This window comes from Balaenoptera ricei, chromosome 10 (assembly GCF_028023285.1).
Source record: "Balaenoptera ricei isolate mBalRic1 chromosome 10, mBalRic1.hap2, whole genome shotgun sequence".
In the NCBI taxonomy this organism is placed as follows: domain Eukaryota; kingdom Metazoa; phylum Chordata; class Mammalia; order Artiodactyla; family Balaenopteridae; genus Balaenoptera; species Balaenoptera ricei.
The window spans coordinates 722,442-750,035 of record NC_082648.1 but is presented as its reverse complement, the minus strand read 5'-3'; the positions used below and the strand labels follow the sequence as shown (position 1 = coordinate 750,035).

Here is a 27,594-nt window from a genome sequence, read left to right as displayed (position 1 = left end):
CAGATGTTTCTCAGGGCAAAGCCCATCTGAAATTGCTCCCTGTCCCCACCACGATCCCAGATCCCACACCTTTGATGTACGCGCTTCGGGACACAGAAGAAAGAACAAAGAAGGTTACATTATTTTAAGATGACTGCTATTTAAAGTAGCATATATTATGTATGTGAAAATAATATTTATAATCTAGCAAGCTGACTTAATTTTGGCTGATAGATGCATCTACACGAAGCCAGACCTCAGGGGGTCCGGCTTCTCCCAGAGACCAGGCTGGGAGCCGGGATCCGACCTCAGCTCAGCACGAACGGGGCACGTCCGTTCTTGCAACACAATGTTTTTTTTTGGGGGCTGACTGGGCGAGGGGCACGGGCTGGGCTCCGGGCTCGCGGTGGACGTGAACCGGTCATTCGTGCCTGTCCACGGGGAGATGACGGCGTGGGGGAGGGCGGCCCCGCAGAACTGAATACATGGTCATTACACATCACGGTGGGGTGGGAGGGAAGAGCAAGGTGCCTCGAGGGAGAAGCCTTTCTGAAACAAGGACATGAAACGGAGCCCGAGGGTGACAAGAGTCAGACACAAGTGGGAGAGGGAGCATTCCCGGCAGAGAGATCCAGGGGGGCCCTGGGGCGGGCAGAGCTCGTGACACCGGACCCCGGGTCACAGGATGCTACGTGCCCGGTGAGGACGGGAGTTTCCTAAGTGCACAGACTTGTCACAGTGGAGGACCCTGGTTTAATTTAACTTTTTTTTTTTTAATAAATTTGTTTATTTTATTTATTTTTGGCTGTGTTGGGTCTTCATTGCTGTGCACAGGCTTTCTCTAGTTGCGGCGAGTGGGGGCTACTATACGTTGTGGTACGCGGGCTTCTCATTGCGGTGGCTTCTCTTGCTGTGGAGCACGGGCTCTAGGCGCGCGGGCCTCAGTAGTTGTGACTCACGGGCTCAGAAGTTGTGACTCACAGGGCCTAGAGCGCAGGCTCAGTAGTTGTGGCTCACGGGCCTAGTTGCTCCGTGGCATGTGGAATCTCCCCGGACCAGGGCTTGAACCCGTGTCCCCTGCATTGGCAGGCAGATTCTCAACCACTGCGCCACCAGGGAAGCCCCTAATTTAACTTTAAACAGTCATTGCTCCGGGGAGAAGGAGCTGGAAAGGGCAAAGAGAAGAGGGAGAGCAGCTAGGGACTGTTGGGAGTCGGGCCAGAGTGGATACAGCGGCTGGAGGCCAGGCAGCAGCGGTGGAGGGGAGGGGGGGTGACCAGGAGCAGCACGGACTCCTCTGACCACCGCTGCGCCACGTGGACGGAGACGCCAGCCACCGAGACGGCTGGGAGGGAAGCGTTGCTCTGAGCCGGTCTCCGAGGCTCCTGGGGGCCATCGAGTGTATCCCAGGTTTGGGAATCATCAACAGGTTTGGGAATCAGCAACAAGTACGTGGTTTCTTAAAGGGAAGGAGTGGACGAGACCACCCAGGAGAAGAGTGCAGAAAGGGGAGGAAAGCAGCCGAGACAAAAGCGCAGGGCTGAGCTGAGGGACGCCCACCCGAGATCAGGCCGAGAGGAGCTTGGGGACGGGGGCCCGGGAGCTGCGGCCGGAGGGAAGCAGGAACCCGGAGGGGTTGTGTCACCAAGGCCGAGGGAGGACATTCCATGAGGTGAGTGGGGTCCACTGATGAGGGCTCTGAGAGACTGGGCAAGGTGGAGGCTGAGGGTGACCTTCGCAGGTCGTTCTGGTAAAGAGACGGAGGTGACTTCCCTGGGTTCCAGACCGGCTGAGAGAAGGTGAGGCCGGGGCGGAGGGAAGCAGAGGCAGCGGGTGACAGACGGCCGTCTCCTCACTTGGGGCCCCTTGCCAGCTCAACCACAAACTTCTGCCACCTCTCCTCCCAGGTTGCCATGGCAAACTTCTTCTCCATCTCCGACAGGGCGCTGTACCTGTGGGGGAGGGGCGCCCGGGTCAGCCTGGGGAGGGGCGGGAGGGGACCTCGGATGCTGGCAGGGCACCATGTCCCCAGCCCGAGAGCAGTCACAGGATAAGAGACGATGCGGAAAGCACACGGAAACCTTCGGGCCTCCGCCCAAACCTCGGAGCGGTCAACACAGGCTGTGACCGAAGAGGAGAACACGTACACTCACCTGATGGAGTTCATGGCCAGCTGTTTGAGGGTCCTCAGGTCGGCCGTCATCCCCCCGATGCCCATGAAGGCCTCGTAGAAATCATAGGACAAGCCTTTGGCTCCAAAAGTAGCGGGGTCGTCAGAGCTGATGACCATGGGGTACCCGGTGGCCATCAGCACGGCTGCAGGGTGGTTTCTCAGGTCAGACACCAGCTTCAGAACCTGCCCAGTCAGAGACAAGCGTGCATCCATGAAGCGCCGTCACGAGGAAGGTGAGGCCACGAGCATAATCGGGCCTTGCCATCCCCGCCACTGTTCCGAGCGTCGGGACTCTGGGCGGTCCTGACGCAGGAAGAGCCAGTCCTCCCGCGATTCCTCGTTTTCTCCACAAACATCTGGTCTCTCTTGGTCCTGCTCGCAGCAGCTGTCCTAAGCACAAAGCCCCAAGCAGCTGCGCGGCAGTGGGACGCCACACTACCCCCTGCGTGTCCGTCCCGGGCCCCTTTAGCTTTGTCCACATCTTCACCCACAATCCCGCCCCACTGGGGACCCGCGTTACTATGAATGCTTTAGGCAAAGTCCATTCCTACATAACTTCACGAACGGGAGTGAGAGAGTGGAGGGACAGAGAAACCAAGGGAGTTACGGAGAGATTACGCAGGAGAAAGGTTGGTCGTGGCTGGGGGAGGAGAGTGCCCTCCACTGGCCCCAGGGAGCCCGTGTACCTGGTTGGAGATGGGACAGACTTCGATGGGGATGTCCTTCTTCCAAGCCTCAGCCCAGACGGCCGGGTGTTTGCTCAAAGCAAACCCATGGCCAATCCTGGTCGAGTTCAGTAACAGGGCATCCAGAACGTTTCTGTCTGCGGAAGTACCCTGCCAGTCTAGGAATAAAGGGGGTGGGTCTTCAGTAGGATGGATGGGACCCACAGACCATATGCAGGTGAAGGGCCCAGACTCCCCAAGCAGGAAAAGGAAGAGAAATGAACATTAACACAAAAGCGCACACATGCACACCTTTTCCTTATGACAATGCTGAAGAGAGGTACGGCCTGCCTATAGGTACATATGTATGTATGTACGCATGTAACAGTTGAGGAAGTTGAAACCCACACAGGCTTTATAAACTCAAGGAAGGTCCTCAGGTAGGAAGCAGCAAAACTGGGTTTCAAGCCTTGGTCTACCCGACCCACCATCCATATTCTTTCTTTCCATTTTATGTTTGTTTCCAGAGCTGTTTTCTGGGAATTTTATGTGTAGGCTGTCTACAACAATGTGCTACAGACTTGGTCACTATAATGATTTGTACGTACTTTAATTTCTATCTTTAACAAAACTCTTGGGACAACCCGTGGCAGGATGGCAACAACCAGCAGGAACCAGCCACCCCGAGGCAACTTCCCGCCGGCAGGGCCTCGCTGGAGGTGAGAATGGCAGTTCTGACTCTGCCAGCTTGGGGCGGGAGGGTGTGGGTGAGGACTCCTGCAGCTGCCCCCCCAGTACAAGGAGGTGCCCTGGAGGAAAGAGCTCCTCTTTGGTCACGCCTGGATGTGACTTCACTATCTGTGACCAAGTGGGGTGAAATCCCAGACCCAGAAACAAAGGAGAGGTTGCTTATTGCGGGAGATCACAGAAGACCTAATTGTGAGACCCAGGTGGTAGGGCCCCATGCCTGGATGCCAAAAGCGTCCTGACTGATTCACACGTGAAATGTGAAAACTCCACTTTTCTGTTGGGAATGAAACCCAAGTATTCCCATTGCTGGTGAGGGCATGTGCTTCAGGTGGATTTTCACTAGTTTCCTAACTAATACTTCTTTTCAAAGATTTTTTTCTTTTTAAATAAAGGTACTAAATACCCAAGTCCTGGCAAAATCCTCTCGTAGGACCATGCGTCTTGGAATTGAGATGATTTCACAGAGGTGAGTATGATTTTCCCAACCAAACCACGCGGTCTTCAAGGCTAACGCCCCCCCTACACACACCCCCTGACCCACCTCCACTTCCCCATCCCCACAAACAATTCTTTAAATCTCCTAGAACAGCTTGGATCTAAATGGACTTGAAAATAACGTCAGGAAAAAGAGATTAACGCACGACTTCCCTGACAGGACTCCCCTAGTGGTCCAGTGGTTAAGACTCCACGATCCCTGGTCAGGGAGCTAGATCCCGCATGCCGCATGGCAAAACTAAGAGTCCGCATGCCGCAACTAAGAGCTCGCATGCCACAACTGAGACCCGGGGCAGCCTAAATAAATAAATAAATAAATAAGAGATTAGTGCACGGAAGCCTTCCTCTGAGAGATGATGTGAGACACCAAGGTTTAAGCCTGGCTACGAAATCCCAGCTCCCACGGCTCTGCCCTTGTCTCCTAGGTCTTCTCGGGTGGCTGGAGCCTAAGGTGCTCTGAGGGGTGCCAGCAGGGATGCAGCAGGTCTAAGCCCCCCAGATCTTCCCTGGGATCTGATGTCGCAGCTGTGACCTGGTACTGCTTCTGCTGAGGGTTGGCATGTTTTAAGGTCTGGAAAGTCTGGAGGCTGAGGGATGACCAGTGAGCCCGTGAACTGAGCTTTGAGGAGCAGAGACATGGCTGGGCGGATGGCATTTCAGAAACAAGGGCGGCCAGGCTGCCTGACTGGGGTGGGGTCCCCCCCTTCAGCCTGGCGGGTGTGGACAGTGCCTCCCAGATGTGGAGCTGGTCTGGTGGTCCCTCTCCCACCACCTCCCGGTGTGCCACTTTGCAGGTGAGTTGACCTCGAAAGCACAGTTCATGCCTTATAAAAAGGAGATCATCAGAAGGGTTCCCAGCTCCTTACCGTGGACCAGTTACCGTGTCTGGCTGGAGCCTTGGGCTCCTCACCTGTAAATGGGGGTAAAGTGCCCTCCTGGCAGGACCGGGTGAGAGCTATGAATAATGTATGTGAAGGGCAGCTGCCCCAGCATCACTGTGCCTCCTTCTCCGGGCGTTGCTGTCAGGACAGATGTGATAATGCGCGTGAAAGGGACAGGTGCCGCGAGGCGCCTTGGGGCTGTCAGTCCACTTCCCGGTGTCCCGTCCGTGCCCTCGGAGATGGCCAGGGCCCCTGCCCATCACCCACCCTGTCCCCGACAGGGTCATAGGCTCACCTGTCTCTCCGGCGTGGAAGAAGTAAGGCAGCTTAATGCCCCGCGAGGCTGGAATCATCAAAACCTCCTTGTAGTCATACAGGGAGTGGCCCGTGTCCTCCCGCCCCACCTGCGGGACAGAGTGGGGGACCTTGCTGGTGTGTCCTGCAGCCCTGTACCTGCCAGCGCTGCTGAGGCCTCAGGCACACAGCCTTTTGAGAGGGACCGGTAGCAGGACCGGGAAAGAAAGAAAGAGCGCCGTTGCCCCGAAACAACTCCCCCCCTTATTCAGAGGCTGTACCTCGACCCTCCCAGCCTCTGCGTGGTGTCCTGCACACGGCCTTCCCAGCCCTGCGCTCCAGCCCAAGCTCCTTGTTGGGGGAGAGAGAGACTCAGAGAGACACAGAGACAGAGACAGAGAGGGCGGGAGAGCCTGAGCCCTAGAGCAGGGTCCGGAGGACTCTGGCCTTCGCCCCCTGGGGTCCCGGGGCCTGGCAGCTCCCAGCAGAGTCCCTCAGCTGTAATTAACCCGACAGCAATTGCACCAAAGTCCGGCTCTTCAAACGAAGGCCCACCCCCAGGGGCGGGAGTGAGAGAGCCTTGGGAGAGAAAGCGGGGAGGGGCGCTGGCACTCTCGTGATAACACAAGCTGGGTGTCCAGCGCAGCAGGACCGGCAGACCCCAGGAAACGTGGGGCTCGGGAGCCGAGCCTTTGAACAACACCAGCCCGACTTCCCTCGAGGACGGGTGCACCTGAGTCCTGTAGGCAACGGTCGGGAGGCGCCGCGCACAGAGGGGAAAAGGGGATGGAGAGGCCGGACCCCCTGAGCAGCCCCCAAGGACCCCAGGAGGACACCCTGGTCCAAAGAAAACAATTCCTTGAGATCCGCTCCCGGGGCCCTGGTGGGGCTGAAAGTAAGAGCTGCAGCACAGTCTCAAGTAAAATGTGCAGATTCTGGAAGAGGGGGTCAGGAGTGCATTAATTTAGCTTCTTAATGAGATTAAGGAGTTGTCACCTGGCAGCGTGGCCTGGCTGTTATTTGGGGCGGGGGGTGAGGGGGTGACACCACCCAGGGATGTGCAGCTTTGGAAGCAGCTGGGGCGAAGGGGGCGGGGCCGCTCTTGGATCCTGGACGGTGCGCCCAGGCCCAGCCCCACGTCTCCTTCACCCCAGCCCTGGGCTGCAGCTTGAAGAGCAATGTGTCGTGGGCATTGAGGCCAGAGCAGGGCAGAGGCCGGGGAGTGGGGGGCAGCCCCTCATCCCGGCCCTTCCTTGTTCTGGAGCTTCCCTTTCTAGCCTTTTTCTGAACTTTTCTGCTCTCCCTTCCCACCCCCCCAGGCCCCGAGGGAGGGTGTCAGTGGTGCCGGCCGCCCAGCTCTTCCCGGAGGGCTTTGGGCTGGGCCCATTACCAGGTCAAACCCCGCCACCATCCCGGGGAACTTGGCTCGAAGTTCCATGGCTGTCTGGATGGATTTCGTGATGGCGGACGCATCTTTGGACCTGTGGGAGAGATGGAGAGAAGCACGGGCACAGGTTCCTCGGGGCCAGTGGGTGAAGTGAGCGCCCCTCACGGCCGGTCTGGCCTCGTCCAGGGCACCCAGCCGCCCTTCCCACGCGACCCCGCCCCATCCAGGCTGTTGTGCCCCCCAAGTGCCACATCACGGAGAAATTCTGCCCAAATCCACCCTTTCAAGGACTCCGGCGGGGTCCACAGAGAGCGTGGGCTCTGGAAAGCCAGTGGGGACGGGGACCCACAGGGTCAAAACAAATAATGCAGTTTTATTTGTCTGCATTTGGCTGAAGCCAAGCGGCCATGCCCGAAACTCGCCCCGCATCCCTGAGAGGATGGTCCTGGCTGTGCCCAGCGCACTGCTCCCTGGACACCTGTGGAACACCACAGGCCACCCAGCCCCTGCCAGGGCAGCTGGGCCTGGGCCCTGGTTCCGTCAGCGAGGCCCGGGCACTGCAGAAACCACACGACCAAACTGCCTCTTCTCCCCCGCAGGTCTCTCCCTTCCAGCCCAGGGCAGGGAAAAGGCGGGAGCCACACCACGGAAGCACAAAGAGAAAAGGCGCAAGTCCATGATGGGGCCGAGGCATCGGCCACCTGTTCCATCCCTGGCTCTGTGAGCCCCACCCCTGCCCGTCCCTCCTCTGCACCGGGAGCAGCTGCCTCCGTCCCAAGCGCCAAGGGGACGCCGTGCAGCCGCGCTCCTGCCACCGGCCCCCGGGAGCCTCCACCGTCCACCACTGCCAGCTCCACCGTAGCCCACCAGCTCCGGCGGCCCCAAGTCTCACCAGGAGGGGAGGGGGCTCCAGGGAGGTCTGACTGCCCTTCCACCTCCCCCGGCGGGGGCTGAGCAGCCGGGATCTGCCCTCCCCAAACCCTCCAGCTGGACACGGCACCGACTGTCCAGACTGGCTGCTTTTTGACAAAAGGGAGACCCTTCCTCGGTAAACTCCGGAGAATTCCGCTGTAGGCTTCCTTCTCTTGCTTGGGGCAAGGGTGAGTCTTTCTTTGCAGCTCCCAGAGGTCTCCACACAGTCGTGGCCGCCATGAGGCAGAACCCGGCCGCAGATTGAAACAAAAAACATTCAGGCAAAAACACTAAACCCGTAACTGATGACCCAGGCCAGTGTGGGTCACAGCCTGGAATGATCTGGAAAGTTGCCACAGTTCTTCATTCCAGCCTGGTCGTGATTTCAGAGTGGATTCTGCACTCCCGCTACGGCACATGGAGTCCCCCGGGGTCTCTGGCCCCAGCCTCCCAGCCCCTCCTCACCCCTTTCTCCTCCCCCCCAACCCCCATCTCCTCCTAGCTCCTTCAGCCTTAGCCGTGCTCACTCTCACCTGTGATCCGAATAAATGAGTTTGATTCCAATAAACCCAGGATGCTCTTTTGCAAAATTACGAGCCACTTCTTCGTACAACCTCACCGACCACTCTGGGCTGTAGACCGTCCCGTTCAGTTCATACACCTGCGAGGGAAGCATGGTCCCGACCAGATGTCAGAGGTGAGCAGAGCAGATCTCCAGTCCCAACTGCCAACAATCTCCAAAACCAGGTTGGACTCTGTGATTTCCCTGTTCAGTGCCTTTGATGGCCTCTGAGGTTGATCAGAAGTCCCAGCCCTGAATGGGATAATGCTCTTTGGTGCCACGAGGCTGGGATGTCTGCCTCTTGTTCAGGGCTGGGTCCCGGCACCTAGAACAGTGCCTGGTACATGGTCGGTGCTCAGTAAGCGTTTGTGCAACGAATGAGGTACAGGCCAGCTGAGGACAGGACACAAGCCAGAAAGGGTGTTCCAAGGACCCACTAAATCTCCCCACTCTCCCACCCCGAAGCGGGGGACCCCTGGGGTGGCCAAGCCACTAGGGACACCAAGAGTGAAATGGTCAGGGGCAGAGTGGGGAGAGCCAGGGGTGCACAGTAGGTGAGACAAAAGAAAAAATGCAGTGGGGAAGAGCAGGCTTTTTGCTTGTCCATCTCTGGGGGTCCTGAAGGATATCAGAATGTGCTACCCCCAAATATCCCGCTTTTACATAAGGATTATTTTGAGCTGAAGGCAATTAAGAAGCACAAAAGCAGACAGAGCTCTGTGCCCTCCTTTCTGCCTCAGAGCAGGACATATATTTCTGTCTGTGAAGGCGCCCCCTTCCAGCTCCCATCCCGGGAGAACAGCCCTTATCACTGGAGACAGAAACTGGGCTCCAAGCTGGATCTGAACAGGCAAACCTGACTAAAATAACCCCTGTCTTCTATTAGTTCCCCCATACACTTACCTCCCCACAATTTACTGCGCCTGGAAGCCCAAACCTCTTTTCCTGTGTCTTACTGCTTTTCCACAATTTCTCACCATTTGTTAAAATACTGTAGTATATAAGAACCTGGTCTACCCACTTCTTTGGGTCTTCACTTCTGTTCTTTGAAGGTCTCCATGCATGTAAAACTTAAACGTTAACATCAAATAAAATTTCTATGCCTTTTCTCCTGTTAATGTGGCTTTTGTCAGTTTATTTTATTTTTTAAATAAATTTATTTATTTATTTATTTATTTATTTTTGGCTGTGTTGGGTCTTCGTTGCTGTGCACCGGCTTTCTTTAGTTGCAGCGAGCAGGGGCTACTCTTCTTTGTGGTGTGCAGGCTTCTCGTTGTGGTGGCTTCTCTTGTTGCGGAGCACGGGTTCTAGGCACACGGACTTCAGTAGTTGTGGCACACGGGTCCAGTAGTTGTGGCTCACGGGCTCTAGAGCACAGGCTTGGTAGTTGGTGGTGCATGGGCTTAGTTGCTCTGCGGCAACATGTGGGATCTTCCCAGACCAGGGCTCGAACCCATGTCCCCTGCATTGGCAGGCGGATTCTTAACCACTGTGCCACTAGGGAAGCCCTGCTTTTGTCAGTTTAATTTGCACATCCCAAGAACAGAACGTAAGAAGGTAAAGGAAACTTACTTTCTTCCTTTCCTACTTACAAAGGATTTTTTTTTTTTTGGCTGCGTTGGGTCTTCGTTGCTGCGCGCGAGCTTTCTGTAGTTGTGGTGAGCGGGGGCTACTCTTTGTTGTGGTGCACGGGCTTCTCATCGCGGTGGCTTCTCTTGTTGCAGAGCATGGGCTCTAGGTGCATGGGCTTCAGTAGTTGTGGCATGCAGGCTCAGTAGCTGTGGCTCGCAGGCTCTAGAGGGCAGGCTCAGTAGTTGTGGTGCAGGGGCTTAGTTGCTCCATGGCATGTGGGATCTTCCCGGACCAGGGCTCGAACCCATGTCCCCTGCATTGGCAGGTGGATTCTTAACCACTGCACCACCAGGGAAGTCCCCAAAGGATTTTTTAAAAGAATGCTTTTCCTGTTACTGATCAAGGCATTCTGTTAGAATCTTCAAATCTTTGATACTGTACTCCAGCAGTTCTCAAAGGATAGTCAGGGAGCCACTGAGGGTCCCCTAGACTTTTGCAAAGTCTACAGATTCAAAACTGTCTTCATAAAAATGTTGAGATGTTTTCTTTTTCACTCTAATTCTCTCAGAGTGTACAGAATTTTCCAGAAGCTGCATCATATATGGCAATATTGCTCTGACACAAAATAGATGGTGTAATTGTGTAGGCTTGTGCTTTGAAAATTTCTCAGTTTTAGTTTCTAATACTGGTTATGTTATACAGGATATAGTAGATATAATCCACATAAACAAAAGCCCTTTAGGATCCTCAAAGATTTTGTGAGTAAAAGTTTGAGAACCATTGTATTAACTCAACCCAAAATTATTAGCTGACGTCATCTTGGCATTACCCACCTGATTTGCAGAAGGGAAGGACAGAATTCTGCCCCGTGCCTTGACTGCTCCGTCATTACGAGTCACCTGTCCAGACACCCCAACCAGGTCGCAGATCCCTGAGAGCGGGGTCCATGTCGCTTGACCTTCCCACCTCCTCTCCTAGGACCAGAGGAGGACCTCCAGAAACAAGCTTTAACCTAAGAAGAGTGCTGTCTACTTGCACCTTTTTCTTTTCTTTTCTTTTTTTTTTTTTTAGTTCCCCAACCCAGGATCGAAAATGCACCCCCTGTAGTGGAAGCGCGACTGGACCACCAGGGAAATCCCTACTTGCAGCTTTAAAAATACTAAGACAGGACTTACTGTACAGCACAGGGAACTATACTCAATTCCTTGTAATAACCTATAATGGAAAAGAATCTGAAAAAGAATAGATACATATATATGTGTGTAACTGAATCACTTTGCTGTACATCTGAAACTAATACAACATTGTAAACCAACTATACTTCAATTAAAAAAAAAAAGTGCTGGGTCTTTCCTCGCGGTCCAGTGGTTAGGACTCCGCACTTCCACTGCAGGGGGCGTGGGGTCCATCCCTGGTTGGGGAACTAATCCTGCCTGCTGCACGGTGTGGCCAAAAAAAAAAAAAAAAAAAAACCTAAGCCCCATGCGGCACGTTTTTAGGGGATGGATGGATAGATGGATGTTGGAGGGGCACAGGAGACAAAAGAAAGAAACTTAAGTATATAGATCAACACATGACATTCTGCCTAAAGGAAGATCCCTGGCAGGTTAATGGAGTCTGCATGGATACACAAAAGGTGCCACGGAGGCCTGATGGGGCTGCACTCAGGGTGGTTCCCACTCATGGATTCTGTCCGCGGTCCCACTGCTAGTTCCCGTGGCACGGAGAGCCACAAGGGCAGACACTGAAGCCGCATCCAGAGCATTTCCTGGTCTTCTGGCGCCCCAGTAAGTCTCCCCTGGGGCTGCCCAGGCCCCGAGCTTATGCCCCTCTGGCCTCCAGCCTCTGCCCAAGAAACTGCAGCCTTGATGGGAGCACCAAGGTGGGAATCTGAATGCTCCCACTTCCAGGAGTGGAGACCCTTTCCAGGGTGAGACCTGCAGCCCCTCACAGCCGCACTGGTGCAGTTAAAACAGGCTCTGAAGCCAAGCCTCAGAGGAAAGTTCTCAGCTGGTTTGGGGTTGTGGTCAGCCTTCTGGGTTCAGGCTCCAGTGAGATACAATATATTCCAAACCAATCATACCTCAGAGGCTTGTTGCAAGGATCAAATGAGTTAATATTTGTAAAGCACTCAGAAATGATAACTAGGTCATATGGTAGTTCTATTTTTAGGAATTTTTAAAAATAAATTTATTTTATTTATTTATTTTTGGCTGCATTGGGTCTTTGTTGTGCACGGGCTTTCTCTAGTTGCAGCGAGTGGGGGCTACTCTTGGTTGTGGTGTGCGGGCTTCTCTTGTTGCAGAGCACGGGCTCTAGGTGCGTGGGCTTCAGTAGTTGTGGCACTCGGGCTCAGTAGTTGTGGCTCAGGCTTAGCTGCTCCACGGCATGTGGGATCTTCCCAGACCAGGGCTCGAACCCATGTCCCCTGCATTGGCAGGCGGATTCTTAACCACTGTGCCACCAGGGAAGTCCCTATTTTTAGTTTTTTAAAGAACCTCCATATTGTTCTCCATAATAACACAGCACTCCCACAACTGGGCATATACCCTGAGAAAACCACAATTCGAAGATACATGCACACCAATGTTCATTGCAGCTCTATTTACAATAGCCAGGACATGGAAGCAACTTAAATGTCCATCGACAGATGAATGAATAAAGAAGATGTAGGGGCTTCCCTGGTGGCGCAGTGGTTGAGAATCTGCCTGCCAATGCAGGGGACACGGGTTCGAGCCCTGGTCTAGGAAGATCCCACATGCCGCGGAGCAACTGGGCCCGTGAGCCACAGCTGCTGAGCCTGCGCGTCTGGAGCCTGTGCTCTGCAATAGGAGAGGCCGCGATAGTGAGAGGCCCGCGCACCGCGATGAAGAGTGGCCCCCGCTTGCCGCAGCTAGAGAAAGCCCTCGCATAGAAACGAAGACCCAACGCAGCCAAAAATAAATAAATAAATAAATAAATAAGTTTAAAAAAAAAAAAAGAAGATGTAGTACGTATGTACAATGGAATATTACTCAGCCATGAAAAGGAACAAAATTGGGTCATTTGTAGAGACATGGATGAACCTAGAGTCTGTCATACAGAGTGAAGTTAAGTCAGAAGGAGAAAAACTAATATCGTATATTAACACACATATGTGGAATCTAGAAAAATGGTACAGATGAACCTATTTGCAGGGCAGGAATAGAGGCGCAGACATAGAGAACGGATGTGTGGACACAGTGGGGGAAGGGGGGGTGGGATGAACTGGGAGATTAGGTTTGACATACATACACCACCACATGTAAAAGAGATAGCTAGTGGGCACCTGCTGTATAGCACAGGGAGCTCAGCTTGGTGCTCTGTGGGGACCTAGATGGGGGTGGGTGGGAGGGAGGTCCAAGAGGGAGGGGATATGTGTATACCTATAGCTGATTCACTTCGTTGTGCAGCAGAAACTAACACAACGTTGTAAAGCAACTATACCCCAATAAAATAAAAAAAAGAAATAACTAGTAACACAGTGTTGTTATTAGCAACCTATCACCAGATGCAGAAAAACAACTCAAATCTGCAGATGTCCTAGGAAGATGAGTTACCATCTAAGAATGTAACAATCTGTAAGTACAAGAAGGGGTCTGTCATTCATCTAAGGCTCAGTGGTACAAAAGCGGCTATGTCCTTATAATAAGCCCCCTTGGATTAAAAACACATTGGACTCAATTTAAATGATCTCAAATCTTACAGTTTACTTGAGGCAGTGTAAATTTGTGGGGAAGTTATTCAAACTACATACTACTTTCATAAACTAGTATAAGATTACAAATTCCCGTTGTCTATGATATTATGGAATTAAAGAATTTGAAGCTGAAGGAACAGAAAGGAAATTTGGGGGCAGTGTTGCTTAAGGTCACACAATTAGTTTGTGTCAGACCAGAAACTAGGACTCAGAAGCTCTAATTCCGAATGCAACCAGCTTTCACTTCTAGAGCCTGATTCACTTAAAAAGCATTAACTGAGCTTCTACTACGTGCCAGGCATATGCCAAGAGCTTTCCATCAATCTCATTTAATTCTCAAAACTGCACCGTTAGGTAGGTCTTATTTTACAGATGAGGATTCTGAGGCTCCCTGGCTGGAGTGGGGGGCTGGGGGTCGGCGGCGACGCGGTGGAGGGGCGCTGTCTCAAAGTCTCCAACCACCCGGTGAGGAGAAAATGCCTGGATCCCACCCCGGATTAATGAAATCAGATTCTCTGGGGGTAGAACCTGGTTTTTTAAACTCGCCCAGGTGATTCTCATGTATAATGTACCTCTAGGCTGAAGATCTACCGTTTTTGTCGATTTCACAGCCTTGTTAAGAGCACAGTCACAGCGTAACGTAGTAGGAAAGTGCTGCCGTCAGGATTCTGCAGAGCAACACCAATGACGTAAAACACGGGTCACCGGAGCAAAAAGCCAGGTGGAGTTCCTAATGAAGAACTCTGCTAAGAATCCAGGACAAAACCCTGGGAGTGGGTAGGGGGAGCGCTAGGACCGCTGGTTACACAAGCGACAGCATCCAAGAAGCCGTCCGCGAACGACCATCCTGAGCTCCCTCGGCCCCCGACGTGTCCCCCCCCAAGACCGCCCACGGGTAAATGCCAGCTGGGCTAGCTCCTGTGCATAATCCCCTGGGAGCTCCTCTCGGACGGCTGGCCCGACCCAGTCTGAGTCTCCGATTCCGGCCGAGGGGGCGGGGATGGGGCCCAGGAGATCAGACCCGCCTAGCAACTGTTGCTACGGGTGAGTGGCCTTTGTGATGGAGCATTAGTGACACAATAGGAGGCTGGGCAGTGGGATAGTCCATCAACATCATCCCAGGCCCTGAATTAGCCCCACAGGCAAGGAGGGGGAGGCAGGGGGCTCAGAAAAGAATTCCAGGGCAGACGTTTTTAGTTGTTAATGTGTTGATGGCTCCCCTACTCTGGCTAAGGGGGCATTAGGCAAAGACTCTGGACTGCAAGGGCCCTTTGTTCCAGGGTCAGACCAGAGCAAACAGCAAATCCCATCCCCCTCAGTCTCCACCCCAGCCCAAATCCCAGCCGCCCTCCACCTTCAAGGAATCCTGGCTGGGTGCCGGAGTGGGTGGGGAGAGAGGCTAGCTGGGCAGGTCTCCAGCGCAGACCCCAGAGCCAAGTGTCCCCAAGGGGCGTGGGGAGGGGGGAGGGGGAGAGGAAGCAAGGTCCAATTCCTTGCAGCGTCCCCAAATACCTCCCCTGGGGCTCAGGCCCTCTCTCCGCACCCCTCTCCCTCCTCTCCCCTTCCCCCTAAGGAGCCCAAGGCCCCTCCCCAAGGGGAGGCCTCACTCCCACTCCCCACTCTGCGAAAGCTGCCAGGATGTGCCCACAGGAAGCGACACCCCCAGGCCGGAAGCCCATCGGGGAGCTCCTTTTGAGATGCATGTAGCCCCACAGGGCTTCTCAAAGCCCAGCACCCCGGCCCCTGTCCCGTCCCTACTTACTGCCCACATGGCCTGGGTCAGGCTCTTTGACCTTTCCGAGCCTCAGTTTCCACATCTGCAAAGTGCAGGTTGTGAGGCTCGAAGGAGACGATGCAGATAAAGTGCTTTGAAAAGGTCTTAAAGTGTGGCCTGGGTCAGATCATCTGCATTGGAACCACGGGGCGCGGGGGACAGGGGTGTTTGGCTAGTTAACTTGGCAGCTTCCTAGCCCAACCCAAGACCCAAGATTTGGGACCCTGGGAGGCTGGGGTCCAAAGAGCACCTCCAAATTAGTCCCATGTACACCTACCACCCCTAAGCGTGATGATCACCCCTGGAGCCTCTGGAGGACTCTGCCGGGTCTGAAATGACTCACAGTCATGTCTCTAGCTGGGAAACCAGGGCTGACATACACACAGGTGCTGGGAATAAACAGGGATTCAAGGAGAGGAAGCCAGTCCCAAGAAGGTGGGGGTGGTGGTGGAGGCAGGGCTTAAACCAGACTCCAGAGGAGGATGGGCTTAGGGGGCGGGGCCCAGGCTGGGCGAAGGAAGGGATTTCAGGCCAAACAGGGGACTAAGGGGCTCTGGGAGATGCACCGTCCTCCACCCTACACGGGCTAGTCCAGGGCCAGCTCATCTCTTTCCGAAATTCTTCTCTTAGTAGAAGGGGGACTGGACCCTCTCTTTTCTTTTGAAAGGATCGTTTGTACCCAGGACTTATTGACTCTGCTCACAAGGCTGACGAAGTCTCTCCTGGGGGCCAAGGTCAGGCCCACTCCCACTTCCCAAGAATCAGAAATAGGTATGCAGGTCTGTGCTCAGCGTTAAACTGGCAAACAATCACCAGATCCTGGTGGAGATGCACACCCTCACCTGGGCCGACCTCGAGGAGGTGTGAACATATCCCGGGAAAAGGGGGTCATCCAGGATGCACAGGAGAGTGGAGACCTGGAAGCGGGGGAAAGGGGGCCCTGACTCAGGACGGGAAGGACGGGTTCTCAGGGCTGGAGCAGCCTCCACGACAGGGTCCCTCGACCCTTCAAGTCAAACTAGGGTAATAGAGTCAGTTTAGGGATCCCACCCAGGATTTAAAAATTAGACTCTGAACGCAAAAATATCAGATAGTTTGGCTTCAGGAGAAGTTAAGATTTGCCTTCAATCCAAGGCAATAGAAATAAAAACAAAAATAGACAGATGGGACCTAATCAAACTTAACAAGCTTTTGCACAGCAAAGGAAACCATAAAAAAAACAAAAAGACAACATACGGAATGGGAGAAAATATTTGCAAATGATGCAACTGACAAAGGCTTAATCTCCAAAGTATACAAACAGCTCATGCAGCTCAACAACAAAAAAACAAACAACCCAATCAAAAATGGGCAGATCTTAATAGACATTTCTCCAAAGAAGACATACAGGTGGCCAGTAGGCACATGAAGAGATGCTCAACATCACTAATTATTAGAGAAATGCAAATCAAAACTATGAGGAACCACCTCACACCAGTTAGAATGGTCATATTAAAAAGTCTACAAATAACAAATGCTGGAGAGGGCGTGGAGAAAAGGGAACACTCCTCCACTGTTGGTGGGAATGTATGTTGGTGCAGCTACTATGGAGAACAGTATGGAGGTTCCTCAGAAAACTAAAAATAGAACTACCATATGATCCAGCAATCCCACTCCTGGGCATATACCCGGACAAAACTATAATTCAAAAAGATACATGCACCCCTATGGTCATAGCAGCACTATTCACAATAGCCAAAGCATGGAAATAACCTAAATGTCCATCAACAGATGAATGGATAAAGATGTGGTACATATATACAATGGAATATGAGTCATAAAAAGAATGAAATAATGCCATTTGCAGCAACATGGATGCAACTAGAGATGATCATACTAAGTGAAGTAAGTCAGAAAGAGAAAGACAAGTACCATATGATATCACTTATCTGTGGAATCTAAAATATGGCACAAATGAACCTACCTACAAAACAGAAACAGACTCACAGACGTAGAGAGCAGACCTGTGGTTGCCATGGTGGGGGTGGGGAGAGGGATGGACGGGGAGTTTGGGGTTGGACTGGGAGATGCAAACTATTACATTTAGAATGGTTAGACAACAAGGTCCTACTGTATAGCACAGGGAAGTATATCCAGTCTCCTGGGATAAACCATAATGGAAAAGAGTATTAAAAAAAGAATGTACATAAATACACTACCATGTGTAAAATAGATAGCTAAAGGGAACTTGCTTAGCACAGGGAGCTCAGCTTGGTGCTCTGTGATGGCCTAGTTGGGTGGGATGGTAGGGGGGAGGTCCAAGAGGGAGGGGATGCGTGTATGTGTATGGCTATGCACTTCACTCTGCGGCAGAAACTAACACAACATTGCAAAGCAGTTATACTCAAAAAAAAAAAAAAAAGAATGTATATATGTGTAAAACAGAGTCACTTTGCTGTACAGCAGAGACTGGCACAACATTGTAAATCAATTATATTTCAATTAAAAAAATAATTTGTCTTCAAGAGAGAATCTACTGACAGGGAAGCATACGTGACTGGTCTGATTGATAATTTTCTCTGAAAACTGCATTTTGACTTTCTTGTGGATACATCTGTCTCTTATGACTTTGGTCAATGTGTGTCAGTCCTCTGGAGCCCTTTTACTTCTGGGTGTACAAACAGTAAAATTTCTGAGCCAATAAAGACTATGGAATATGGTAACAAAACCAAAATAGTGCCACCCTTGAAGTCGGTCCAAATTACTGAGTGTGGCAAGGCCTTGGCACACTCCATAATTTGGATGAAAGGACAGACCAGTTTGGATACTGTCGGGGAAGTGCTCTCAGCTGGACATCACAACCGTTCCCATCAAACACTCCTCAAACATTCCAAGCTTTATAAACCTTGTCTACCCTCACACCCCAGCTCGGCTCCACGAGCGGTTTTGGTGCCACAGCTCCTGGGTCTCCCGCATCGAGGGGTTAGGGGAAGTTCCCTCCACCCTCCTTTGTCAGAGGCCTTGGGTCCCCAGTGCGGAGTCCAGCCCAGGGACCCAGGCCCTCCTGTCAATCTTTAACTTGGTTAATCAGCCTGACTGTTGCCCTTGCGATTGCAGGTCGGCTTATTAGGTGTCACCTCTGCGTCCTGGCCTTTAAATTTCTCCAAACTGGGGGAAAGAGAGAAGACTTGTTTGAGGCCCTTTCATATTGGGGGGGGCTGGCGGGGGGTCCTTTTGGCCCACCCAGCCTTAGGTAGTGCTGTTATCAAAACCTTTGTTTTAATCCCATCAATGTCCATTGTATTCATCCCATTTCTTAATAACCATCTATAGATTCCCACACTGCTGGGACCAGTCCTGTGACTCTCCCCTTAATAACCCTTTACAAATGTCTACCTTGTTGGAAAGAGTCCCAACTTCACCCTTCTTCTCACTCCCTTGTTAATTAATGGACCATTTTTATTAGCATCTGTAAGACCCATGAGGCAAGCTAGGACCCTGAATTCCATACGGCTTCCCAAACCATTTTGTTCGTTTGAATTAAGGTAAACTTTTGGTCTTAACATTGGTACCAATAAAACAGGTGTTTACAAGGAGAGGTCTCTAAAAAATTTACCAATTTAGAAGTTTTTCCAGTTCAAAGTATCCATCCTCTGGCCATTGACAGTAGGATCTTAATACCAACTCACACCATAAGGCTTTCCGTGGCTTAACCACGGAAAGAGGTGTCGCAGGAGAGTGCAAAGGACACAGCCTCACAAGCTCCAGAAAGTTCGCTCCCAAGGATGGTCTAAGGAAGCAAAGGTGACCGTGAAGGTTGAGATGACAGAGGCCCCTTGTGGTCGGAGACCCCTTGTGACAAACCCCCGGCAGCCGGCACAGTCGGACAAGGACGCTGGTCGCAAGCCCAGCTGTGGCCTGTGCTTCCGACCAGAGGTGACAGCTAGGAATCCCAGTCTATCCGACTGGCCACCAAATGCCCTGGTGCCTGCGCCTTCCGGACGGCAGGACCAGAGCGAGTTTTCTCACTGGTGCTGAGGCCAAACTCTCAAGACGTAGAACAAGAAAAAAGTAAAACCAATCAGACCAATGGTTTTCCTCCTTATGACACAAAAGACAGAAACACAGAAAAACAGCGACCATCTCTGGGAGGAAAAGGATTCACAAGCCCAGAGCTCTCTTCCAAATTCACTGACCCAGAGGCCCTAAGGCCCAAGAACTAGCTCCACAAACATTTTCTCCTGCTAATCTGATTTTAGAAAAGAGAAAAAGGACTCTTACCACTCCTGTTTCCAAAAGCCCCTGCAGGCAGAGATCCAGGAGACTGACAGGATAAAGATTCTCACCTTCTGCCAGGATCTCTGAGATGCAGGAGCCTGGGGCCAGGGGTGTCCAGCCAGTAAAGTTGAATCCAGCTGCCTAGGCCAACTGGCCAACTGTCGGGGTGTAGGTGGAGACATTTCCATCTACCCTTCGAGGTTCTGGCTGGTCTGAGAATTAAACTGACGTGAGACAGATTAACAGGAGAAAATCCAGCAAAAGTTTAATAACAGCTCTACGTGGGAGAGACCCAGGAAGACTGAGCCACTCACCCAAATGGCTGAAGCCCTCACCTTAAATACCATCTTCAGCTCAAGACAAAAGAGGATGTTGGGGGTAGGGGTTTGGGACTTCAAAGGGGAGGAAGGCAATTCACAGGGTGATAAAAAGCAAGTGTTTGGTAAACACATGTTTGCTGGGCCAGCAGGGACAATGGGACAGAGTGGACTCTGGTGTCCAGGCCCTGAGGAGTCCCCCCACCACACCCGGCCATACTCTCTGCAGAGACTCTGCTTGTGGCTCTACGCTGAGAACAGGCCCTTTAGGTGCTTTTAGGCGCTTAGGGGGAAGGTCAAAGGCTCTTCCTGAGTCTTTTGGGCCTTGACTGTTTCAGCTCGAAATAACCCACATGCCAAAGTGACGTTTTGGGGGCGAGTGTGCTCCCCTACAACGCAATGCATGTACTCTTGTGAGCCCCCTAAAGGTACTGGAAGAGCCTTCCAGCACCTCGGCTACTCCCTCAACCCCCCAATCCCCACCTCCCCCCAAAAGTCCTCAGGAAAGTCCTCTTCCATACCCACCGGAAGGGTCCTCTCTCGGCAGCACTTGACCCGCCCGGGCTCCTCATGGGACGCCTCCCCCGGCCTGGAGCCCGAGCCACCCCGCTGCCTCCCCCAGCTCAGGTCTGCAAAGCTGAGGTCGGCCCGTCTCAGGTACCTGAGACCCCCATCACCCTTTGCTTCTGGCCAACATGCAAGGTCCTAGTGAGCGATTTGTTAATATTTTGACACTTTGGGATACTTTTGGACTCTTCCCAACCTTTTCCTTTTCTTTCTCTTTGACCTTCCTTCCTCCAAGTCAAATCAAATGTCTCTGTTGCCCATAGAAGACCCCGTGCTCCACAGAGAGGGCCCCCAGGAACTCACCAGACCCCACTCTACCTGCAACTAGACCCATTTACCAGATGAAAGGCTCAGCGGGCCTTGCACCAAGGGCATCGTCCTGTGGGACTCACAGTAGCGCATTTTGATAGGAAAGGAGACGGTCAAGGATGGTCTGGGCACGAGGCACTGCCCAGAGTTCAGGGCAGGTGCCCAGGCATCAGCAGGCCCCGTGCGTCTGGGGGGAGCTGGGCCATGGGGATCACGAGGGAAGGGAGGTGACGGGCAGTGAGGGGCACGTGCCCAGTTTTGCAGGGCCAGCCCAGGGCTTCTTGCTCACATGGCCCCCGGAAAGGCACCAGGCCCCTTGGGGGTGAAGCCGGCCCTCAGTCCTGTGCAGCACTAGGGTGGGGAGCCCGTGAAGCCCTACAGGGTGAGAGCAGAGAGTCCAGCCTGAGCAGAGGAGAGCAGAGACGGACTCACCGGGTACAGCATGGCTCTGAGCTCCAGGTAGAGCACGTTGTCCTGATAGAACTCCTCCAGGCCCTGGGAGATGTAGTCTCGGAATACCGGGGCGTAGCTCACGAGGCCCGCGATCGCGAAGAAGATGGTCTCGAACTTGGCCCAGACCGCATCTTGGTTTGCATAAGTCGCCTGGGGGTTCTCGGTCATCAGAGTGAAATTCCTCAGCAGGCTGTCAGGATACAAAGGGTGGGCAGAGGCTTGCTGCAGGCTGTCACCTCCGGCCTGTAGGACTCCTGCCCAGGCTCCCTGATGGAGGCCCCCCGCCCTGGGACCTCCAAGTGCTCCCCAGGAGACACCTGGCAGGATGCTCCCACCAGCCAGGCTCTGCTGTCCCCCTTGGCCTCCTAGCCAGGCCGACCCCACGGAACGGACATCTCAGACCAAGCTCTCCTTGGAGGGTGCTATGCACTGAATTGTGTCCCCAAAATTCATATGCTGAAACCCTAATTCCCAATGTGACTGTGTTTGGAGATGAGGACTTTCAGAAGGTAATTAAGGTTAAATGAGGTCATAAGGGTGGAGCCCTGACCCAGTAGGGCTGGTGTCCAAGACCCCAGGGTCGCACGTACAGTGAGAAGGCGGCCGTCTGCCAGCCCAGGAGAGAGGCCTTGGAGAAACTTGCCCACACCTTGATCTTGGACTTCCAGCTTCCAGAACTGGGAGAAAATACACTTGTATTCTTTAAGCCACCCCGTCTGTGGTATTCCATTGTGGCAGCCCCAGCAAACTCAAGCCCGAGGTCCGATGGAAATAATTGTGGACTTGGCAGTACAGGACACAGGTTACTTCCCTGATTAGCCGTTTACCAGCTGTGTGGCCTTGGGCAGCCTCCTTAAAATGCAGGCTGAGCTGCATTTTCTTACTCATCAAGGAAATACCTCAAGAAAGCCCTCTGTAGATGGTTCTACGATTAGAATAGTTATTGTAATATTTGTATACAAGTCTGTTAGGAAGCTGCCCCATCATGTTTTCAGGCTGTTTCATCCCTCCTGGGCCCTCCTGGCTCCGGGAGCTGGGAATCCCCTTGTCTCCGGCCTTACTGAGGGTCCACACAAGTCCCGTTCGGTGCAGCAGCTGTGTCGCTGGTCAAGTCGGACCAGGAACTTGCTGCGGATGGGATAGGTGTTGAATACCTTGGTGAAGCAAAAGATCCCATAAAGTTAAGAGAAAAAGCCTCCTGACTTTTTTAACGCCAGGTGTTTCTAGAAGAGTCTGTCCCACGGGGACACCGCACACGCCAACCCCACCTGCGCAGGTGCGACACGGGTTCTTCCCGAGCTACCACCCACCTGTAGTCAAACTCGGTGATGTTCGGCAGCCCCTTTCGAAACTTCTCCAGCAAAACCCACTGGGGACATTCTGTTGTGTTCAGGGTGGGGGGAGTCGAGCGAGCAAATCTGAACTGCGGGGTCCCCCTCGGGGTGAGGCAGAAATAGCAGTGGGGCCTGTAGGTGACGTTTCTCACCAGCCAGTCCGCGCTGGCGATGCTGAAGTCGTGGACGTGTAAGGCAGCCCCTGCAGGGAGAGGGGCGGGGGGGGTGAGGCGAGGGCAGCGGGGGCCGGACCCTGGGCTCGGGCCGAGAGCCCAGCAGAGGCGGACGAGAGGGGCGCGGCTTTCTATGGGGCCACATTCCTGGGGACACGGGGCCCTTTCCCTCTGCGGTGGCCTCGTCCCGGGGCGGCCCGGCCTCCCGGCTCCTTGACCCCGTCCCTCACCAGCAGGAGCCCTGGGTGGTCTCATCCAAGAGGCCGCAGGCGGGTTTGCAATCAGAAGGCTGGGCCCCATCTATTGGCTTCCAGCTCCCATGGGGAGCCTGACCTCCAGATGAGTCCTCCGGGCCCAGCGTGGCGTGAGGGGCGTGAGAAGGCCGCCCCCGCCCGCCCACGCCAGCCTGTTCGCCCAGGGTCCCTGAGTCCCCCATCCTGTTCTGCGTCACCCCACACGCGGCCTGCCCACCTCCTGCTTCCCGCCGAGCCCTGCAGCTTCTGGCCTCCTTCAGACCCCACACCGACTCGAGGCTCAGGGTTCACCCCCTCTGCCCTCCTGCTGCGTCTGAGCACCTGGCCTGGACACTGGCCCCTTGGCAGGTGTCCCGCTGTGCGAGCTCTGGCGTGTCCCCTCTCTAAACAGGGAGGCTGCTTTCCCAACCTCACAGTTTTTACATTTTTTAATCTCTATAACACTAAAAAAAAGGTATAGAAAGCTTGCAGCTGCAAGTTACGTGTTCAGGATCATGATTGTTCTACTGTTCACAGCGATGCATTTATACAGTAGCGTCACCTGCAAATTGGCACTTGCCATCTACCTCTACAAGGATTAAATCATGAGCCGCTGCAGCTGCTGACCTTCGACACCCCCTGAAAGGAGTTCAGGGTGGAGATCAGGAATGAGGCCCTCTGTGCTCTGGGAAAAACTAACAGAGCAGGTCTTCAGATAGATATTTTCAGGAGCTGATTTTATGAGCCATATTCTTTTTTTTTTTTTTTTTTTTTTTTTTGAGCCCTATTCTTGCATCTCCTCATATTTACAAAAACACTAAGATCCTTCATGGTGACGTCTGCTCCTCGTGACTAGCAGTAACCTTCACGAGACTAGCAGAAACCTTCTGCAGAAAATATGTGCTGGATTGTATATACTCCCCCTTCACCAAAATCACATATATACTGATCTTCCTCCTACCTCTTTGGAGCAGTTTCTCAGAGCTATCTGAAATGCTGTCTCCCGGGCTATAGTCCTCATTTTGCCCCAAATAAAACTGAACTCCCAGCTCTCACATTGTGCATTTTTTTTCCAGGTGACAGTAGCAATGAAGTACTAGAAATGTGTTTATCCAGGACGCGTCCTCTTCGGTAACTTAGCCCCTGGAAAGGCTAGAAGAACGTATGCAGGGAGGGATAGGGTTCTTATGGGGGATGACTTCCAGCCCTGCCAGGGATGCCCGGTGACATCCAGGCCCCCTCCCTGCCATCTGTCTGAGGCCGAGTCCCCTCGGAGCCAGGGTTTTGGTTTCAGGGTGGACGGCAGCCACGTGGAACCCCCGCCCCCAGTCCACCAGCAAGGACAAGGGCTCAGGGCCCCAGTGGAGTCTGGGCTCCACTCAGAACAAGAACCACCGGCTCCAATTTAGTACCTCCTATGTCCCCAGGACCCCAGAACCATCCCCTCCAGACCCCTACCTTTTGGCATCTTCTTCAGGATGTTGAACACCGCACTTTTCTCAATGAGGCTCTTGGCTTGGAAGAAGTGCATGCTGGGTGGGATACTCCCCGTCCTCAGGGCCTCCTGCATCTCGGCCTCCTTGAGGGCCCCGAGCCTCTGGTTGGCCAGCTCCTCCTCCTGTTTCAGCACCAGCTGCCCCCCGATCCGCATCATCTTCTCTCTCATCAACAGCCGGTTTCGTGCTTCGTCTCCAGATGTGGCCGAGCAGAAAGAAGACACGGCCACGGCCAGCAGCAGGGTGGGCAGGGCTGGCCGCCCTGACGCGGACATTGGGACGCCTGGAAGAGGAAATCGCTCTGCTGGAGACTTGGGAAGGGGGGAAGCTGCAGGTTTTAGTGTTGAACCTGGACGACCCTCCTCCCATGCTATACTCAGATGACCAGGAGGCAGCATGTACACGACGCTTCTCCTTCTCTGAGATCCCAGAGAAGAGACCTCTGGGTACAGACAAGGGGGGTTTCCCCACATAAAAGTTCATCACGAGGCCTCCCAAACCAGGGCTTGTCCTCCGCGAGCCCTGCTCACATGCACAGGAAGACACCGAAACCGGATTTTTAGTGTTTCACTTTTAAATATAACCAGAGAGCAGAGGATCACGAGGCTTATGAAGAAAGGCTCCAACATAACAAAGGAACTTAAAAAATAATACAGAGAAGGAACTAGCACAGGAAACGAAAGAAAGTCCAGAAGAACCATAGTTAGTATCTTTACAGAGATGAGAAAAGATATGTGTCCCTAAAATAGGAACAGGGCGGTGTAAAAAATAAACAAAACGAGTTTTTAGAAATTAAAAACATGAATGCTGACATTTAAAACATTGACTAGCAATATTAAAAGATGGAACTGAAGAGAAGCTTTTAGAAATTAGGACAGAAATAAGAGAGAAGAAAATGAGAAGACTATTGGCTCAGGAAATCCAACACCCAAATAACAGACATTTCAGAAGGAAAAAGAAAAAATAGGTGGGAGAAAAAAAGGAAATAAATACTATAAGAAATTGTCCCAGAACTGAAGGCCTGCCCCCCCGCATTGGCAAGACGTGCTAAGCACCCAGCACGGTCACTCAACAGAGACATGTGTTCCTGACATTTCAGAATATTAGCATCAAAGATTCTAGGAGCTTCCAGAGAGCAGCTGACCCAGGTCTCCAGTGAGCGGGAATTTGAGGGAAGAAGGAAGGAACTGCCCTGGTTGGGTCTGCGGGTGGACCCTGACCTGGGCTGACTACTGGTACCACATTTAGGAATTGTTTCTGCACTCATGAGGGTATGATACTTTCTACCAGAAAGAATCAAAACTGTAAATGGGGAGACCCCAGGCCCAGCCCCAAATTAGCACGTCTTGGTGAGACTTTGGGCAAATCACTTCATGACTGTGGGTCTGTTTCCTCACCTGCAAAAAGGGTGAATTGGTTGACATCAGTGGTTCTCAAAGTGTGATACACGTGTCATCCCTGTTCAGGTGGAATAAAAAACTTAAAGCAGTTAATTTAAAGAAAAATGTTAAGTAAATAGAGGTACAGCAATACAACAAAAATGGCAAGTCTGGTCATCATCAGGACACATTGTCCAAGGTCCTTTCCAGGTCTGGCTCTCAATTATTCTAGGTATTTATTCAATGATTTTACCGGACATCAGGGGGAGATTTTCAGAAGGAACCAGATGGCCATCCACTGGGATGGCAGCGTGGCAGGGCTGAACCCTGAACCCGAGAGCTGGGCTTTCGGAGAATCCCTGCCACTTCATCAGGCCCTAAAATCTCTCCTTGGATGACAGTGTTTGCCAAAGCTGAACTCTCCAGGCAGAAGGACAGTGACATGTGCCCCATCCCCATCACGGAGCCACCTAGCCCCCTACCATCCTCCACCAAGGGCCCCGCCCCTTGTCCCCTCTCCCCATGACATTTAACAAGGGCCACCACCCCCAAACGTCCCACTCTGTCCTCTCCAAGGACCCCAGAGCATCTGTGTGCCCAGCACCCGGGGGCTCCTCCCCGCCGGCCAGACCGAAGTGTGTCCAGTGCAGGTCAGGAGCAGCCGGGCCGCGCGGGAGAAGGGGTCATCCCACCCACATAGCCACTTCATGTCCTCCCTCCCTTTTAGAAGAAGACGCGTAGGGGTTTCCCTGGTGGCACAGGGGTTAAGGGTCCGCCTGCCAATGCAAGGGACACGGGTTCGAGCCCTGGTCCGGGAAGATCCCACATGCCGTGGAGCAACTAAGCCCGTGTGCCACAGCTACTGAGCCTGCGCTCTAGAGCCTGCGAGCCACAACTACTGAGATCGCGTGCCGTAATTGCTGAAGCCCATGTGCCTAGAGCCCGTGCTCCACAACAAGAGAAGCCACCGCAACGAGAAGCCCGTGCACCCCAACGAAGAGTAGCCCCCGCCCCCTGCAACTAGAGAAAGCCCGCGCGCAGCAACAAAGACCCAACGCAGCCAAAAATAAATAAAATAAAAAATAAATAAATTTCTAAAAAAAAAAAAGAAGGAGGCGCATAAAAGCTCTACAAAAATAGCTTGTTTGCAGACTAAGAAGAAAGGATCTGTGCATCTGTGAGCCTGAGTCATGTCCCCGGGCTGCCCTTCCCCCACCCTACCCCTGGGAGTCACCCCGCGGGCAGGGCCCCCGCCCAGGTGAGTCACCAGTGCCCGCAGCCACCTACACGCCTTGGCCCCGGACCCCACCCAGGAGACCCCAGTTACCTCGGGGCAGCTCCAGAGACCGCGACCGTGGACTCTGTCTCCCCAGCGGCCCGTTGGAAGCCCAGGCTCCCGGCCGTTTCACTTCCCCAAGGGGTTTCACTTCCTTGCAGCCCAGGGAGGGGGGGCTGCCCGCGCGCGCATGTTTCTACGTGTGTGTGAGCATCGATGTGTGTGCTTGTGCGTTTCTGGGGGTTACACACACGTGTGTCTGTGTGTGTGCTTGTGCGTTTCTGGGGGTTATACACACGTGTCTGTGTGTGTGCTTGTGCGTTTCTGGGGGTTACACACACGTGTGTCTGTGTGTGTGCTTGTGCGTTTCTGGGGGTTATACACACGTGTGTCTGTGTGTGTGCTTGTGCGTTTCTGGGGGTTATACACACGTGTGTCTGTGTGTGTGCGTGAGTCTGTGTGCAGGTGGGTTATGCTCGTTTGTCTGGGGTGTCTGAGTCGCTGTGCACCGTGCCTGTATGACCTGGAACATAGTTCTGGACCACACGGACCACTGGGAGGCACTCAGACCTGCTCATGAACTTTGGGAAGTGTTCCCCTCCTCAAAATGCAGGGTGAAGTGTGGGCCAGCCCACTGG

At 53.1% G+C, this 27,594-nt stretch overlaps 1 protein-coding gene across 1 annotated transcript; it reads right to left on the bottom strand.

Annotated features, from left to right (window-relative positions):
• Positions 1–170: 170 nt before the first annotated feature.
• On the bottom strand, positions 171–27,053 carry ADA2 (adenosine deaminase 2). The gene is made up of 10 exons (XM_059935011.1): positions 27,008–27,053; positions 24,264–24,584; positions 22,376–22,601; positions 21,045–21,255; positions 8,070–8,197; positions 6,628–6,718; positions 5,239–5,347; positions 2,839–2,996; positions 2,133–2,335; positions 171–1,931 (listed from the first exon to the last, which is right to left on the bottom strand). Exons 2-10 carry the CDS (start codon positions 24,574–24,576, stop codon positions 1,832–1,834), a joined length of 1,539 nt encoding a protein of 512 aa, XP_059790994.1. The 5' UTR covers positions 24,577–24,584; positions 27,008–27,053; the 3' UTR covers positions 171–1,831.
• Positions 27,054–27,594: the final 541 nt, after the last annotated feature.